The following is a 17,729-nucleotide window of genomic DNA, read 5'->3' as shown; positions in this document are numbered from 1 at the left end:
ACACAGCCCGGGGCGGCATAAACATATCAGAGCTGCAGTAGCTCTATATGCAAATAGACCATATATGGATCTGTCCCATTTACTTTGAACTGGACTGTGTTTACAGCATGAGCAGTCATGAGCAGATGGGGTTGGTTTGAGATCAAAGCGAGAGCTGCATGTTCTTTATTTAACCAGATAGGCTAGTTGAGAACAAGTTCTCATTTACAACTGCGACCTGGCCGAGATAAAGCAAAGCGACAACAGAGTTACACATGGAATAAACAAGCATACAGTCAATAATACAATAGTGTTAAAGTCTATATACAGTGTGTGCAAATGAGGTAAGGAAGGTGGCAATAAATAGGCCATAGTGGCAAAATAATTACAATTTAGCAATTAAACACTAGAGTGATCGATGTGCAAAAGATGAATGTGCAAGTAGAAATACTGGGGTGCAAAGGAGCAAAAAAATTAATAAATAACAGTATGGGGATGAGGTAGTTGGATGGGATATTTACAGATGGGCTATGTACATGTGCAATGATCTGTGAGCTGCTCTGACAGCTGGTGCTTAAAGTTAGAGGGAAATATGGGTCTCCAGCTTCAGTGATTTTTGCAATTCGTTCCAGTCATTGGCAGCAGAGAACTGGAAGGAAAGGCGGCCAAATGAGGAATTGGCCTTGGGGGTGACCAGTGAAATATACCTGCTGGAGCGCATGCTACGGGTGGGTGCTGCTATGGTGACCAGTGAGCTGAGATAAGGCGGGGCTTTACCTAGCATAGACTTAGATGACCTGGAGCCAGTGGGTTTGGCGACGAATATGAAGCGAGGGCCAGTCACCAAGAGCATACAGGTCGCAGTAGTGGGTAGTATATGGGGCTCCGGTGACAAAACGGATGGCACTGTGATAGACTGCATCCAATTTGCTGAGTAGAGTGTTGGAGGCTATTTTGTAAATGACATCACCGAAGTCAAGGATAGGCAGGATAGTCAGTTTTACGAGGGTATGTTTGGCAGCATGAGTGAAGGATGCGGTGTTACAAAATAGGAAGCTGATTCTAGATTTAATTTTGGATTGGAGATGTTTGATGTGAGTCTGGAAGGAGAGTTTAGTCTAACCAGACACCTAGGTACTTGTAGTTGTCCACATATTCTAAGTCAGAAGCGTCCAGAGTAGTGACGCTGGACAGGCGGGCAGCGATCGGTTGAAGAGCATGCATTTAGTTTTACTTGCATTTAAGAGCAGTTGGAAGCCACGGATGGAGAGTTGTATGGCATTGAAGCTCGCCTGGAGGGTTGTTAACACAGTGTCCAAAGAAGGGCCAGAAGTATACAGAATGGTGTCATCTGCATAGAGGTGGATCAGAGAATCACCAGCAGCAAGAGCAACATCATTGATGTATACAGAGAAGAGTTGGCCTGAGAATTGAACCCTGTGGCACCCCCATAGAGACTGCCAGAGGTCCGGACAACAGGGCCTCCGATTTGACACACTGAACTCTATCAGAGAAGTAGTTGGTGAACCAGGCGAGGCAATCATTTGAGAAACCAAGGCTGTTCAGTCTGCCGATGAGGATGTGGTGATTGACAGAGTCAAAAGCCTTGGCCAGGTCGATGAAGACAGCTGCACAGTATTGTCTTTTATCGATGGTGGTTATGATATCGTTTAAGACCTTGAGCGTGGCTGAGGTGCACCCATGACCAGCTCGGAAACCAGATTGCATAGCGGAGAAGGTACGGTGGGATTCGAAATGGTCGGTGATCTGCTTGTTGACTTGGCTTTCGAAGACCTTAGAAAGGAAGGGTAGGATAGATATAGGTCTGTAGCAGTTTGGGTCTAGAGTGCCTCCCCCTTTGAAGACAGGGATGACCGCAGCAGCTTTCCAATCTTTGGGGATCTCAGACGATACGAAAGAGGTTTAACAGGCTAGTAATAGGGGTTGCAACAATTTCAGCTGATCATTTTAGAGGGTCCAGATTGTCTAGCCCGGCTGATTTGTAGGGGTTCAGATTTTGCAGCTATTTCAGAACATCAGCTGTCTGGATTTGGGTGACGGAGAAATGGGGGAGGCTTGGGCAAGTTGCTGTGGGGGGTGCAGGGGTGTTGACCAGGGTAGGGGTGGCCAGGTGGAAAGCATGGCCAGCTGTAGAAAAATTCTTATTGAAATTCTCAATTATTGTGGATTTACCGGTGGTGACAGTGTTTCCTAGCCTCAGTGCAGTGGGCAGCTGGGAGGAGGTGCTCTTATTCTCCATGGACTTTACAATGTCCCAGAACTTTTTGGAGTTTGTGCTGCAGGATGCAAATTTGTTTGAAAAAGCTAGCCTTTGCTTTCCTAACTGCCTGTGTATATTGGTTCCCAACTTCCCTGAAAAGTTGCATATCGCGGGGGCTATTTGATGCTAATGCCGTACGCCACAGGATGTTTTCGTGCTGGTCAAGGGCAGTCAGGTCTGGAGTGAACCACAGGCTATATCTGTTCCTGGTTCTAAATTTTTTGAATGGGGCATGCTTATTTAAGATTGTGAGTAAAGCACTTTTAAAGAATAACCAGGCATCTTCTACTGACAGAATGAGGTCAATATCCTTCCAGGATACCCGGGCCAGGACGATTAGAAAGGCCTGCTCGCTGAAGTGTTTTCGTGAGCGTTTGACAGTGATGAGGGGTGGTCGTTTGACCGCAGACCCATTACAAACACAAGCAATGAGGCAGTGATCGCTGAGATCCTGGTTGAAGACAGCAGAGGTGTATTTGGGGAGCAGGTTGGTAAGGAAAATATCTATGAGGGTGCCTGTGTTTACAGATTTGAGGTTGTACATGGTAGGTTCATTGATAATTTGTGTGAGATTGAGGGCATCAAGCTTAGGTTGTAGTATGGCTGGGGTGTTAAGCATGTCCCAGTTTAGGTCACCTAACAACACGAGCTCTGAAGATAGATGGTGGGCAATCAATTCACATATGTTGTCCAGGGCACAGCTGGGGGCAGTAGGTGGTCTATAGCAAGCGGCAACAGTGAGACTTGTTTCTGGAAAGGTGAATTTTTTAAAAGTAGAAGCTCGAATTGTTTGGGCACAGACCTGGGTAGTAAGACAGAACTCTGCAGGCTAACTCCACCCCCTTTGGCAGTTCTATCTTGTCAAAAAATGTTATAGTATGGGATGGAAATGTCTGGGTTTTTGGTGGCCTTCCTAAGCCAGGATTCAGACACAGCTAGGACATCCGGGTTGCAGAGTGTGCTAAAGCAGTGAATAAAACAAACTTAGGGAGGAGGCTTCTAATGTTAACATGCATGAAACCAAGGCTTTTACGGTTGCAGAAGTCAACAAATGAGGGCCTGGGGAATGGGAGTGGAGCTAGGCACTGCAGGGCCTGGATTAACCTCTACATCACCAGAGGAGGAGTAGGATAAGGGTACTCATGTAGTCATGTGCACATTTGTTAATATTTTTTTTATCCCTTATTTAACTAGACAAGTCAGTTATTAGCCCAGTTATAGATAATTTGTAGTCAGTAATAGGGGAGTGATTGCTTCCTACAATAGCACAAAACATGTACATTTCTAGACACCTTTAAAAGACGAGTCAGGTAAAGAGCTTATTTGTCTTAAAGGGGCAGTGTTGTATTTTGAGACAGGCTTGAATAAAGCTATGTAGCCAATAGGCAGAGGGCTTGCATTATAGGGAATAGACTGACTTGCCAGGTCCTCCAATGTCACACCCCGCAAATATTTTTTCCAGCATTCCGATCAGTTTTATGTAATAAATTAAAAAATGTAAAAGTGAGGTGCAACTTTGTATTGGGACTTTTGATGAGTATTCTAATGCAAATCCATATTTTACATGTGGTTACGTTTATGCTACCTACCCTTCAACAGAAAATGTCACCATCCTTTCTTCCGATAATTAATAGGGCTTACCATGAGTCCCATATTTTGGAATTGTCGTGTCATTGGGTTCATCCAGTTGTCTCCACCTCCACCCTTTAGGGAACAAACAGAAACATGCAATGTAGCTAAACATATTCCCTCAATCAGAAAGATGTCTTTCATAGTTCCACAGTTTAGGATACAAAAACAAAATTGAGCAAGCAGACCCTAATCACAAAAATACCTTGATGTTGCCTCTTTTTCCCCCAGGGCCTTGCCCCCAGCCACCAGAGTTGTAGTTGCTGCTGGTCTGTGAGCCTGTGCTGTTCCAAACTCCACCAACGTCCTCCTCCTCATCCCAACTGGAGTGTCGAGAGGCTGGAACTGGGCCCTCTCCTTTGCCCCAGGTCTCTTGCACCGACTTTGAACCTATGGGATATGCGAATATTGGTCATGCAATGTCCTAAGGAGTAACAACCAACAACACATTTGCCTTACAATGAAAACTCCTTGAAGTGTCTTACCAGATTTAGATGAGGGGTTTCCCCAACCAGCAGTTTTGCTTGAGTTATCTGGGTCTCCCCAGCCAGATGGTGGATCAGAAGTCTGCCCCCAGGAAGCAGTGCCATTATCCACAGATTGTCCAATGAGGTTGCCACCCCCTCCCCACATACCTGGGCCTGGTAATACAGAGAAGATCAGATTAAAGAATCTGCCAGAAATGCAAGTTGTTAGCCTTCGAAGGAATAAATCGGGCATAGCTTACCCATTCCAGGTGCATTGCCAGGGTTTGAGTCCCGGTTAGCTGGGATCGCAGGCTGTCTCCTTGGTGGTGGCTGTTGTACGGATGTCGGTGGACCCTGTTGAGTTTTGCCTTGAAGTGGCGGTGGCTGACCAGAGGGGGCACTGTTTTTATCCCACAGGTTCACATTCTTGCTGTTGTAGCAGGTGGGATCGCCCCAGGCTGAAGTGCCATCGTCAATCTCCATCTTGCGGCTGATGGACTGAGGGGAGGGCTCCTCCCACCCGCTGAGCTCAGGGGCCTCAGCAGGCCCAACAGGGATCTGAGGGATGGGGCCAGCAGTCCAGCCCGAGTTTTGGTTCTGATTCTGGGTGGGAGGACCTCCTGACCTGCCCAAGCCTCCTGGTGGCTGTTGGGTCTGTGATTGGTGTTGCTGTTGATTTGGGGATTTCAGTGTTGCCGCTTGGCTGTTTGGTATCTGTGGTGAATGCGGCTTCACGCACCAGTCCTGGTGCGGTTTGCCGCCCATGTCACCTCCACTTCCCCAACTCCTCTGTTGGCCTCCCTCATCTATGTTACCCCAAGATCCTTTGTCCGTGTTGCCTCCACCTCTGCCCCTCCCTTCCCCCCAGCCTCCATTGCCTGTCTTGGGTTCACGCTGCGCCCAGTTGCCTCCCCCTTTTTGTCCCCATCCACCTCCCTCCCTACCCATCTCTTTCCAACCCCCTGCAGTCCCCTTCTCCTCCTGACCACCTCCCCAGCCACTCCCTCTTCCGCCACCCTGTTCTCCGAAATCTCTCCAGTTACTTCCTCCGCCCCCTCTGCGGTCTCTTCCCTCCTGCTCCTCACTGCCCCAGCCTTTGCCATGGCTCTCTGAAGTACTGACGTCGCCCCAGGCTCCACTCGTCTTTCCCTGGCTGCCATCAATATCTTCCACTGGCATCCTGGAGGCAGTAGAATTCCGCATGTTGGATGGTGGAGCACAATTTGACTCGTCATCCCAGCCGCCCTTTGAAGATACAGGGCCAGGACCAGTGTTCGTAGTAGGCATATGGGCCCCAGCAGATGGATCAGTAGTCATTGTGCTGTTGCTTGCGGGGTAAGTAGATGCCCGACCAGTAGAATTAACAGCTTGAGATGGAAATGCAGGGGAACTGCTTCCCTCATTTTGACTGGCTGCTCCTTTATCCAGGTCCCAGGCCACATTCTGCTGTACCTGGTTCTGCCCCCATCCAGTGTTGGACAGCACCCTGGGATCCAGGTCCGACCGGCTGAGCACGCTCTGTAAGGCCACTTCAGGGTTGGGGGGTGGGTTGCTGGAGCGGTGGCGGGAATGCTCCTGGTGCCGATTGTGACTCCCAGCCCTAGACCCTCCTCCACTGGAGGATGAGGGGTCTCCACTTCCTCTGCCACCTTGACCTGCCCATTCCCCCATAGCATCAACCCCTTTCTGATTGTCCCAAGCTGTTGTCATAGTAGCAAATGTTGGTGAGGCAGAATCCTGGGATATGCCGCCACCACCACCGCTACCTCCACTGCTGCTGCTACTCTCGCCTCCACCGCTACTTCCTATTGCTGGGTTGCTGGAACCCCTGACATCTGTCGATCCCTGTGTACCGCCCCAACCCTCCTCTGTAGCCCCATCCCATGCTCCCTGAGATACCACTGGGGTATTTGAGCTAACATCATTTCCCCTGACCCATTCCTCATCTCCTGCCAACCCAGCTTTCTCACCTTGGCTGCCGAAGCCCCACACATTTGCCTCCTCCCCCTGAGCTGCATCTCCCCCTACTCTGTTCCAACCGTCAGTCTTAGAGGCACCTGTGTTGAGGTTAGAGGGGGGAGGCAAGGCTCTCCATGAAGAGGAAGAGGTTGTGGAGGAGGATGACGAGGCAGAGAGATGCTCACTCCCTCCAACAACCTCACTGTCCACAAGGTCTCTGCCTCCTTGATTTGGTCCTTCTCCAAGCTCCGGCCCCAAGCCCCCCCAGTCCCCATGGAGATGTTCTCCATCCCTGGCAGGCATTTCATGGAGTTGGTGCTGATGGCTAGCTTGATTCACAGAGGAGAGTGGATGAGTATGGGTGGTACTGGCAGAGAAGGATGTTGTGATGGATGAGGGCACAGCTTCGGTGGTAGCTGCACCAAGCCCTGTCGTTCCATCCTGCACAAGGGCAGGCCAGGCTGAAGGGTTGGCATTAGGGTTGAAGTTGGCACCAGGAATCCCACTGTTCACACTAAGAGGGCTCTCCTGAGTCCCAGGAAGAAAGGAGACTTTGGAATTGTTGAGCACTGGCCCCTCTGCTGTTGCTGCTGCGGCCACTCCAATTCCAGGCTGACTGGAAGAGCCCCACACGACACCAGACAGGACACATTCAGTGAGTGACGAGGGGGAAGAGTGGGGTGGGGAGGGACTGTCTGAACTCCCAGCTCTTGCTCCTCCTGTCCTCAGATGCTGTTGGGTGCATTTGTCAGTCCGTGAGGCACTGCTGTTGTTGGGGACATCCAGCTCTGCTCCCTCGGTACCCACTCTATCCCCACCCACAATGCTGGGCCACTCTTCAAGGTCACTCCCATCCACTATCACCTTCTCCCAGCCCTGAGAAGGGGGCTGGCTGCCAGAGCCCAACCCCCATGTGGAATTTGCATAAGTTGAAGAAGCAGCGACTGAAGATGAGGGTGAGGAGTGAGGGGGTGAAGGAGAAGGTGAACCCAGATTGGGATCTGTAGATAATAAGCAAACATACTTTGTTAACTTGAGGACCGTGTTAAGAAGGTTAAAACAGCATGTTAATTACACTTGGACGAATATTCATTTTAATGCTGACTTCAGATCCAAAACACATCCTTTCATTTCAATGTTGACCCACCTGTGGATCCAGATGTGGTTGCATTGGGGGCATCTCCCTGTGAAAGAGGGGGTGCGTCTCCCCTGCCGCTGCCTCCCCCCAGCAGCATGCAGGACAGTGGTGGCTGGCCCCTCTTCAGAAGCACTTTGTGGTCCTGCTGGTAGCGGAATCTTGGGGGCACCTCTCTGGGCATATAGCGCTGAGTTCCGGTGGGGGGCTGTCCGTTGGCCACAGCCGCCCGGTTTGCATTGTTCCCACCCGGAGGAACAGCGAACCCAGCTGCAGGGCAGGGGGACGGTGGTGGAGTGGGGCCAGGGCTGGGAGACACAGAGCCAGGAGTGGCTAGTGACTGCGTGGAGCTGGCCTTGGTTGATTCTGGCACTTAAGGAAAATGAAACAAGTGAACCAAGTCAATAAAGTTAAAGCTGGAATGGATCCTAATCATAATGTTATGTAACATAATATAAACTTGGCCATTTCCTCTCATCATTATCTTGTTTGATGAAAGGAAGGGGTGTTACAGATGTACAGTAGCAGTCAAAAGTATGGACATCTACTCATTCCAGGGTTTTTCTTTATTTTTACTATTATCTACATTGTAGAATAACAGTGAAGGCATCAAAACTATAAAATAAACACATGGAATCATGTAGAAACAAAAAAATAAATGATATATTTTTATATTGGCGATTCTAAGTTTTTTTTTAACCTTTATTTAACTAGGCAAGTCAGTTAAGAACAAATTCTTATTTTCAATGACGGCCTAGGAACAGTGGGTTAACTGCCTTGTTCGGGGGCAGAACAACAGATTTTTACCTTGTCAGCCCGGATATTCAATCTTGCAACCTTCCGGTTACTAGTCCAACGCTCTAACCACTAGGCTACCTGACGCCGAAGTAGCCACCCTTTGCGCAAAGCTATCATAGAATTCTCTCAACCAGCTTCATGAGGTAGTGACCTGAAATGAATGTAAATGAATAGGTGTGTCTTGTTAAGTTATTTTGTGGAATTTCTTAACTTCTTAATACATTTGAGCCAATCAGTTGTGACAAGGTAGGGGTGGTATACAGAAGATAGCCCTATTTGGTAAAAGACCAAGTCCATATTATGGCAAGAACAGTTCAAATAAGCAAAGAGAAATGACAGTCCACTGTTACTTTAAGACATGAAGGTTAGTCAATAAGGAACATTAAGAACGTTTAAGTGCAGTCAAAAACGATCAAGCGCTATGATGAAACTGGCTCTATTGAGGACTGCCAGCGTTACCTCTGCTGCAGAGAATAATTTCATTACAGTTAACTGTACCTCAGATTGCAGCCCAAATAGGAGGAGACTGTGTGAATCCGGCCTTCACGGTCGAATTGCTGCAAAGAAACCAGCGCACAATTGGCCCAGTGTCGTCCGGGTTAGGCAGTCATTGTAAATAAGAATTTGTTCTTAACTGACTTGCCTAGTTAAATAATAATGAATATATATTTTTTTAAATTAAACTACTAAAGGACACCAACAAGATGACTTGCTTGGGCCAAGAAACACGAGCAATAGACATTAGACCGGTGGAAATCTGTCCTTTGGTCTGGAGTCCAAATTTTAGATTTTTGGTTCCAACTGCCGTGGCTTCGTAAGACGCAGAGTAGGTGAACGGATGATCTCCACATGCGTGGTTTCGACCGTGCATCATGGAGGTGGTGATGTGATGGTGCTTTGCTGGTGACGTTGATTTATTTCTAATTCAAGGCACACTTAACCAGCATGGCTACCACAGCAAAACACAATCCCATCTGGTTTGCGCTTAGTGGGACTATCTTTTGTTTTTTAACAGGACAATGACCCAAAACACACCTCCAGGCTGTGTAAGGGCTATTTGACCAAGACGAAGAGTGATGAAGTGCTGCATCAGATGATCTGCCTCCACAATCACCTGACCTCTACCCAATTGGGATGGTTTGAGATGAGTTGGACGCAGAGGGAAGGAAAAGCAGCCAACAAGTGCTTAGCATATGTGGGAACTCCTTCAAGACTGTTGGAAAAGCATTTCAGGTGAAGCTGGTTGAGAGAATGTCAAGTGTACAAAGCTGTCAGATGCAAAGGGTGGCTACTTTGAAGAATCTAAAATATAAATTATATTCTGATTTGTTTAACACTGATTACTAAATGATTCCATGAGTTATTTCAGCGTTTTGACATCTTCACTATTATTCTACAATTTAGAAAAATAAATAAAAACCCTTGAATGAGTAGGTGTCCAAACTTTTGACTGGTACTGTATATACAGGACTACAACAACAAAAAACTTACCTTTGACTTTTTGTTCAGTCACCTGAAAGTATAGAAGACCGTCAGTGCCATAAAACAGCCAACACATTTTTGTAACGAATGTCAAGTGATAATACCACAAGCAACTATGGTGCACAGGCCAAGTAAATCATTATTGCTGTCACGACAAACACAGCCGGAACAGTGTGGCTCTGACTTTCAATGGGCCATGAACCTGGATCAAACACCAGACAACTCTGTTTTGAGGAACCTACCAGAGCACTCTGAATTATGTAGGCCTAATTTCCAGATGAAAAGTGGATATTATATACCTTCTGGGAAGCTTCCCTTTTCTTTTTATCCTCTTTCTTCTTTTTCTTGTCTTCCATGAACTGCTGTTCCCTTTCCTGATTCTCCTATCTGGGCACATTTAAATGGATGTGGGCATTGATATTGGGCGATAGGCATCAACATGAAGTTACATACATTTGCTGCGACTTGCCTAAAAACGTTTTATCAACAGTTTATTAAAATGAACTTACACAATTAGTTAATATTGTCAGAACTATAGAATTAAGCAGACAACCTTGGCAACAATCTGTGGTAGCCACCCTGAATGATTCATTTTCAAGCAAAGGATTACAACTCCAAACATGTAATACATGCACATCAACAGAGAGGAAATGTAAGACTGGGCAGTACCTGACTGTTAGATAAAAGAACCCGTTTGCTGGTAGAAATATTTCATTGTCACGTAGGTCAAGGCCTAGCGAGCTAGTAGAGATGGCGAGAAGTTGAGTGTGTGCAGGATAGAGCGAGCTAGTTGGCTAGATGGGTCAGGTATCACGGGGTGGCATTTCGTTTTAGTCCCCGTTTGACTCGGCTTTACAAAAGCGCTCCACTGAAAACGCTAGTAAGCTGAAAATGTGGGGTCTTTTGAGTGTATGTATGGGAAACGTAAACAAAGCAAGTTTGCGCTATGGGAGGCATTTTGGCAATTTGGACAAGAGCTTGTCCAAATTGCGAAGTAGTAGTCTAGTCTGTAAATACAATTTAAGGCCAGCAGTCAAATTAAGCCGCTCAAAATTGTCAGATTAAGAACTAGCTAGCAAGCAATCTAATGTTCGTTTTTACTAGAACTATTTATTGACTAGTTAAAATTTTATATGTGGATCTATACGCGGCATTTAATAAAAACAATTCCCATAATAGCTAACGTTACATTATGCTAGATAGTGCCACTTAATACAAATCAGCTAGCAGAAGCTTGCCTGGTGGTATCGCTCTGACGTTTGCAAAGGCCTATTCCAGCCTCGAGCTCGAGTACAGAGTAGCCCCAAGCTGGACGCCCCGTGACCGTAAAATTAAAAAACGGACGAAACAGACTCCGCGAGAATAAAGTCACGCAAACGATACAAACGTGTGTTAACCTATCTAGCTAAATTGTCAAAATAGTATTGACATGAACTAAGATAGCGCTTTCATGCGAACGACTTTGACGTCGTTAACTGCCGCTCAAAAGGTAAAGCCTAGTAGGGAACACGACGTACAGCTGCCGGCTTGCTAACCACCTCACATAGCTAAGCTCCATACATAGTTTAAAAAAAAAAATATCCATACATATCGGCCGCACATATATACTGTTGATTAGTTGAGTACTCCGTGGTAATCGAAAATAGTTTATAGCAATTGAATTGATTGTGTTTCACAAATTATTCATGCATACACACAAGACAATAATACTGCTTCATGGTATGACTTGTCTGTACAATCAACTGTCGTTTTTGGACTGAAGTGACTGACAAGGCCAAAGAAGCTACGATAAAACTTCAGTGACGTTCTCTGTAGCTAACTTAGCTGACTGACGTTAGCTAGCTGTCGCTTATAACTTAACATGGATAGAAAAAAATAGCACACACATTTTACAACATTGTAATGAACAACTTAACGTTACATCGTGTGAAATAATGTTTTAGTTACTCACCTCAGGAATCAAACATAAAGTACTTTGAGAAATTCTTGCAGACCTATTTAGCTAAAGCTAGTTTAGCAATCTAACTGTAGTTCAAGGCTAAACCAAATAAGAAATAACATCACCAAAAGGCGAAATGTTAACAATCGAGAAATTCAGTTAACGTATATCCTTTCGTATGAATGTAGTTTTCGCTGTAAACTACACATGCATAACCTCTTGGTGGTTGCAAAGCGCTGTGAGGTCGGTTCGTTTACTATCGGCCATTTTGCTTTTCTGTGCAGCTTGTGTTGTTGACCAGAGGGAGGGGGGCTGAATGGATATCTGCACTCTGCAGCAAGGGGGCGTATTCTCGCCCAAGCGTGACGTCATTTACATCCAATTAGCCAGGTTATCAGGGATGACACTTCTCGAGTTTGGTAGAAAAAAATGTAAGCCAAAGCAACAGTACAGAACCATAACTAGACAGTGGAACCTGAACAACCTCTACCATAACTCAGTGAACTTAGATATTGCAAAACAAAAACTCATCAATAACCTAGTCCGTTCTCATTTTTGGTTTACAGTCAGCACCTGAATGAGATAATAATAAGTATAATCAATGCATTCCCCCTCTTCTCTTTATCATACCTTTTCCAGAACACAATGTATTATCTGTATCATACGACTGACGTCAAAATCCCAGCCTCATTTGACTGCTTATTTATACCCTCTTTGTTATGTAACATTTCCAGCATGTTGTTGTTTTTCTCTTTTGTTGCCGAGTGGCGTCCGCATGCATCCCAGACGGAACAGTTCGTGAATATATTATGATGACATTTTGTGACGTTTTTGTTTGTTTTGGACTTCGGCATGTTTTTTTTCAGCAGTTCGGGCACACCATTTTTCTCTAGAGGCAAGCGGAAGTCGGTCGATGAAGTCTACGCCCCCTCGTCGGCGATTGGTCAACAGTAGGGATACTTAATGATGTGCAGTCTCAAAGAGAAACTAGGCACGTCACTTGAGAAATACTGCACCAAATATCATAGTCAAATGCAAAATCGCGCGACTAAAATCTCCTAAGCAAAAACGTCAAAATTAATGAAAAATTAATATAAGTTATGCGATGTTCAAATAAAACTGGTAACTCGGAAATCTCCTACTTCCGACTTCAGTCCGTTGGAAACAACTGGGAACTCGGAAAAACGAGCTCCGACGGGCAAATCGATTTGAACGGTCATCCAACTCGGAATTCCATCTCGTGAACTCGGGCCTCTTTCTAGAGCTCCGACTTTCTAGCCTTAAGATCACTGACGTCATGATTTGACCTCGTATTTTTCCGAGTTCCTAGTTGTTTTGACCTCGGCATTATTATATCTCTGCCGTATCACCACGCTTATTCCGAAAATGTGGTCTGAGGCGCCGTAAGGATGGTGTGACGCAATTACGGAGTCTCCAGAGGCATGCAGAGGTCAAATTGAGTGGAAGGTTGATTGGTTGACAGTAGATGGGGGGCAGTCTTAGATATACACAAACACACTTTATTAACAACTTCCTTCACAACACCTCTGGGCTGCTCTGCAAAAAATATGTTTGCTCTGACTTCTGCGGAGGCCGCATCGCAGTAAATACTGTATTGTCAATACAGATGACGTATTGACAATGCAGCGCCTTTAAGCTCTCGTTATTTTCCCGAGTTTCCAGTTGTCTTGAAAGCAACATTCTAAAGGCCAAAGTTTTTCCTAACCATAAAGCAGTCATAAGTTGTATTTTTATTTTTAGAAGAACTTTCAAAAGCTATTGTATTGTGACTAGTGGCCAAAGGCAAATGTAGGCAAACCCCAACTACTAATATTAATGTCTTTGGGTGTTAGAAAAGTGCTATACAAATTCCATGTATTATTATGAATTATTCAATAATTTAAAAAGATGCTCTGTTAACTAATGAAGGTTGTTTAATGCTGATGTTTAGTCCTGAGAGACAAGACACAGAAACCTATATGGGAAAGGTAACCCACTAGGCACAGACAGTTCAACCTCTAGTTTTGATTTACATTAGGTGTAGTTGTCAACTATCATGAATTCAATGTGAAATCAACAAAAAAATGTCACCATGTCATTGGATTTAGATTAAATGTTTGATGAAAAAAGACAAAATTCCCTTATGTTGATGACTTTTTCAAATCCATTCAGTTTTCCACGTCGATTAAGCATCATTACAAAACATTTTCTCGTTGAAATTGTCACGATCTATCACAAGGATGACGCTGGAGAGACGAAGCAGGTACGGGGAGTAACATTTAATAAATAACGGACATGGAACGAGACATAAACAGCGTTAGCAAACAAAAAACAATCATTGCAGAAGCGGGGAACAGAGCTGGGGAACTGACACATATAGGGGAGAAAATGAACACGTAATAAGAGAGTCCAGGTGAGTCCAATAACGCTGATGCGCGTGACGAGGAAAGGCAGGTGTACGTGATGGATGGCAGGAGTGAGTGATGCAAGGCATTCTGGCGCCCTCAAGCGCCAGGGGAAGGGAAGAGCGGGAGCAGACGTGACAGTACCCCCCCTCTAGGGGCGCCACCCGGCGTCCCACCTGGGCGAACCGGCCGAGACATGGGCGCTGGGCAAGCCGGTTGAGGCGTGGAAGCCCGACGAACCGGCAGGAGCGTGAGAGCCTGGCGAGCCGGCTGAGGCATGGGAGCCTGACGATCCGGCTGAGTCAAGACGCCTGTCGATCCCGCTGAGGAAACCCGATGATCCGGTGGAGTGTGACGTGGGATGGGAAGCCACCGAGCCAACCGAGGCAATGAAACCTCTCGAGCCAGCCAGGGCATGAAAGCTCGACGGGCTGGCTTAGGCACCCCCGGTTCCATCGGCGGCAGAATCCACCCCCGACGTCACCGACAAAACAAAAAACAAACAAACAAAAAACTCCTGGACCGGCTGGGCAGACAAGAACTGACGATCCAGCTGAGGCCCGACGTGGGATGGGCGCCATCCGAGCCAACCCGGGCAAGGAAACCTCTCGAGCCTGCTAGGGCGTGGAAGCCCGACGAGCAGGCTAGGCACCCCCGGTTCCATCGGTGGTGACCCAGAGCCGATGCCACTATACCAACCAGAACGCCAGTACTCCCCGATGCTTCGTGTGATGGCTTCTGCATTCTGTCACGATCTATCACAAGGATGACGCTGGAGAGACGAAGCAGGTACGGGGAGTAACATTTAATAAATAACGGACATGGAACGAGACATAAACAGCGTTAGCAAACAAAAAACAATCATTGCAGAAGCGGGGAACAGAGCTGGGGAACTGACACATATAGGGGAGAAAATGAACACGTAATAAGAGAGTCCAGGTGAGTCCAATAACGCTGATGCGCGTGACGAGGAAAGGCAGGTGTACGTGATGGATGGCAGGAGTGAGTGATGCAAGGCATTCTGGCGCCCTCAAGCGCCAGGGGAAGGGAAGAGCGGGAGCAGACGTGACAGAAATAGCGTGGAAGCAACATTTTGGGGCTCCCAAGTGGCGCAGCGGTCTAAGGCACTGCATCTCAGTGCTATAGAGGCGCCACTACCGACCCTGGTTAGATTACAGGCTGTATAACAACTGGCCGTAATCGGGAGTCCCATAGGGTGGTGCACAATTGGCCCAGCGTCGTCCGGGTTAGAGGAGTGTTTGGCCGGGGTAGGCCGTCATTGTAAATAAGAATTTATTCTTGACTGACTTGCCTAGTTAAATAAAGGTTAAATAAAAAATACAAATTGACACAACCAGTTTTTTCCCCATGGGAAGTGTTTGTTTGTTTGTGTGTGTGTGTGAGAGCGAGAGAGAGAATGAATGAAAGAGTGTATACCTGGCTTATTACATCCTGAATAGACTGCAGACTGATTCCAAGAGCCTGCTCTGGGGTGGAAGCATCTAGCAGGAAAACACTCTTAATATTTCTCTCTGTGGCCTGGATTGGCTCTGAAATACATCACTCCATGAGAAGCGGTAGAGAGACAACATATCTACAAGTAATTACTTTAAAACACAGCCGATCATGCAAGAAGGACAACAAGCATGCAACTAGTGCTTCTGAAATTTGAGTGTGTAGTGACACTATGTAAATAACCATGTGTGTCAGCATGTGTGTGTGTGTGTACCTGGTTGGCAGGTGTTGAAGTCCAGTCCAGACTCTGCTGGCTGAAGCAGTCTCTCTATGAGGCCGCGAGAGAGCAAGGAGGGGGAGAAGATGACAGGCCGTTTGGTCTTGACCTGTATTGGCTGGACCATACTGTAAGGAATCAGGTGCTCCTCATGACCTGAGCAAAGACACACACACACACACACACATTTAGGTTCATGCATTTTTATCTTACTATAGTCTTCAAAGGACAAAAATATAAATAAAGTCATATGGGAGGAGCTTACGGTTGCTGAGTGTGTAAAGGACCTGTGGGGTGGAACCAGTCCCACGACAGCTGGGGGACACAGCCTTGACCAATCGCACACGCTCAGAGCCCTTCTTGGATACCTACAGTGAGGAATGGAGGAATCAGTAGTCTGGTTACCCTTGGTTACTAGAGATTCACACACAGTAGGGACAAGAGGAGACGTACTTAAAAAAAAAAAATCCTTCTGCTCCAGGGCTAAGGTACGTAACCTCACCAATAACAGTTGCTGGGCTCTGAGATAGAGAAAGATTTAGGGGGACACACATTTATCACTACGTGTCCCATGCAGTCTGTGAGTGCAGTCTAACAAAGCTAAACATTTGCACAACTGTCTGTTATAGATTAATGGAATGTTTCTTCTTCTCATGCTTATTAAAATGTCTTACATTGTATAACCCGTTCATTTGAACTCTGTAACAAAGGTATTATTACAGTACGTGGCACCTCTCCCTTACCTGTTGTAATTGGGCATGACCCCCGCCTGCAAGGGCTTGGCTGTGCGGGGGTTCACCAGGGTGCAGCGCCACTGGTACTTCCCATTGTAACGGGTGTCAGTGACGTGTATTATGTCATCACACCCCCCCCACCCCACCCCCCCTAGACAGGGCAGGTCGCTATGAGGGTCCAGGTCCAGGTTGACGCGCACGTAGAAGGAGTCAGCACAGTAGAAGGTAGGAGAAGGGAGCTGGGCACATAACTTGGAGTAAGCTGAGAAGAGGAAAAGGGGTGGGCAGTTAGTTACACACACTCTATTCTTTTATCTTTTTTGGTTCTATAAACAGTCTGACGCCTGGATAAAGACCATATACTATAAAGGTGTACTGTACTGAAAAAGCACATCAGTCAAGGAAAACAACTGTAAAAGCTGTCTCAGAACTTCACCCCCTGTGTTGGTCTGGTGTTTGAGAGAAGAGGGCTCTGTCCACCACTGCAGAGAGAAGTGGGCCACCTCTCCAGTGCACTGGCCCATCAGCACACTGCCCCCACCAAACAGAACCTTCTCCAGCTGGGCAGGGAGGAGAGAGACAGTTATACTCAGGCCTGTGTGGCTGTTTTTCTACTATCTGTTTGCCTGTCCATCTGTCTGTATGCCTCTGTTTCTCATCTCCAGTAACTCACTGCCCTCCTTCAGACCACACTGCTCAGCAGGAGAACCAGCTCTGACGCTGCTAACAAAGATGCCTGTGCGGTTGCCCCCAATGATGGTGATGTCATCTGCCAGGCTGCCTCTTCCTCTTTTGGGCGTAGTGGGGGGACTAGGTACGGGGGACAGGGGCTCGAAACTGAAAGAGGAAGTGGAAAGAGAGATGGTAATTACACTTATCAGTATACAGTTAAGATTATATCTCACACCATAAAGGGTTAGCAAGTATACCTACACTACGTTGGATTAACTGTCCTGATGTAGGCAGCACAGAGATGGAGACATACCAGAGACTGCTGTAGTTGGGTTTGTGAGGTGGGACAGGGGGCAGGTTGACGAGATCAGGGGGGAAGAGGTGAGAATGCAGTGAGCTACAGGAGTTCGACAGGGAGACCTCACTCTGGACTCCTGAAACACAACATAATGAGACATCACTACACACATCTATACTTAGCCGGGGTTACAGGTATTACAGGTAACTACAGACTTAG

At 46.6% G+C, this 17,729-nt stretch overlaps 1 protein-coding gene and 1 long non-coding RNA gene across 4 annotated transcripts in view; both read right to left on the bottom strand.

Moving 5' to 3' along the window:
- LOC120037845 (trinucleotide repeat-containing gene 6B protein-like) overlaps positions 1-11,971 on the bottom strand; it is a 30,256-nt gene extending 18,285 nt beyond the window's left edge. For 2 of the 3 annotated variants that reach the window (XM_038983817.1, XM_038983827.1), the window contains exons 1-8: positions 11,682-11,971; positions 10,030-10,117; positions 9,740-9,761; positions 7,463-7,822; positions 4,617-7,316; positions 4,375-4,530; positions 4,095-4,279; positions 3,902-3,964 (exon numbers count right to left, since the gene is read on the bottom strand). In XM_038983817.1, the coding sequence (XP_038839745.1) occupies positions 3,902-3,964; positions 4,095-4,279; positions 4,375-4,530; positions 4,617-7,316; positions 7,463-7,822; positions 9,740-9,761; positions 10,030-10,086 (3,543 nt within the window). In that variant the 5' untranslated portion in view covers positions 10,087-10,117; positions 11,682-11,971. The remainder of the gene's footprint in view (positions 1-3,901; positions 3,965-4,094; positions 4,280-4,374; positions 4,531-4,616; positions 7,317-7,462; positions 7,823-9,739; positions 9,762-10,029; positions 10,118-11,681) is intronic. The other variant, XM_038983823.1, reaches the window with a different exon arrangement.
- A 2,350-nt stretch (positions 11,972-14,321) lies between these two features.
- Positions 14,322-16,660, bottom strand: LOC120044573. The gene is made up of 5 exons (XR_005476562.1): positions 16,550-16,660; positions 16,072-16,174; positions 15,804-15,962; positions 15,512-15,624; positions 14,322-14,846 (listed from the first exon to the last, which is right to left on the bottom strand). It is a non-coding gene; the product is annotated as an uncharacterized LOC120044573 (long non-coding RNA).
- Positions 16,661-17,729: the final 1,069 nt, after the last annotated feature.

This window comes from Salvelinus namaycush, chromosome 3 (genome assembly GCF_016432855.1).
Source record: "Salvelinus namaycush isolate Seneca chromosome 3, SaNama_1.0, whole genome shotgun sequence".
NCBI classification, from domain to species: Eukaryota; Metazoa; Chordata; class Actinopteri; order Salmoniformes; family Salmonidae; genus Salvelinus; species Salvelinus namaycush.
Note: the sequence above shows the minus strand (reverse complement) of the source record. Positions and strands in the feature narration are given on the sequence as shown.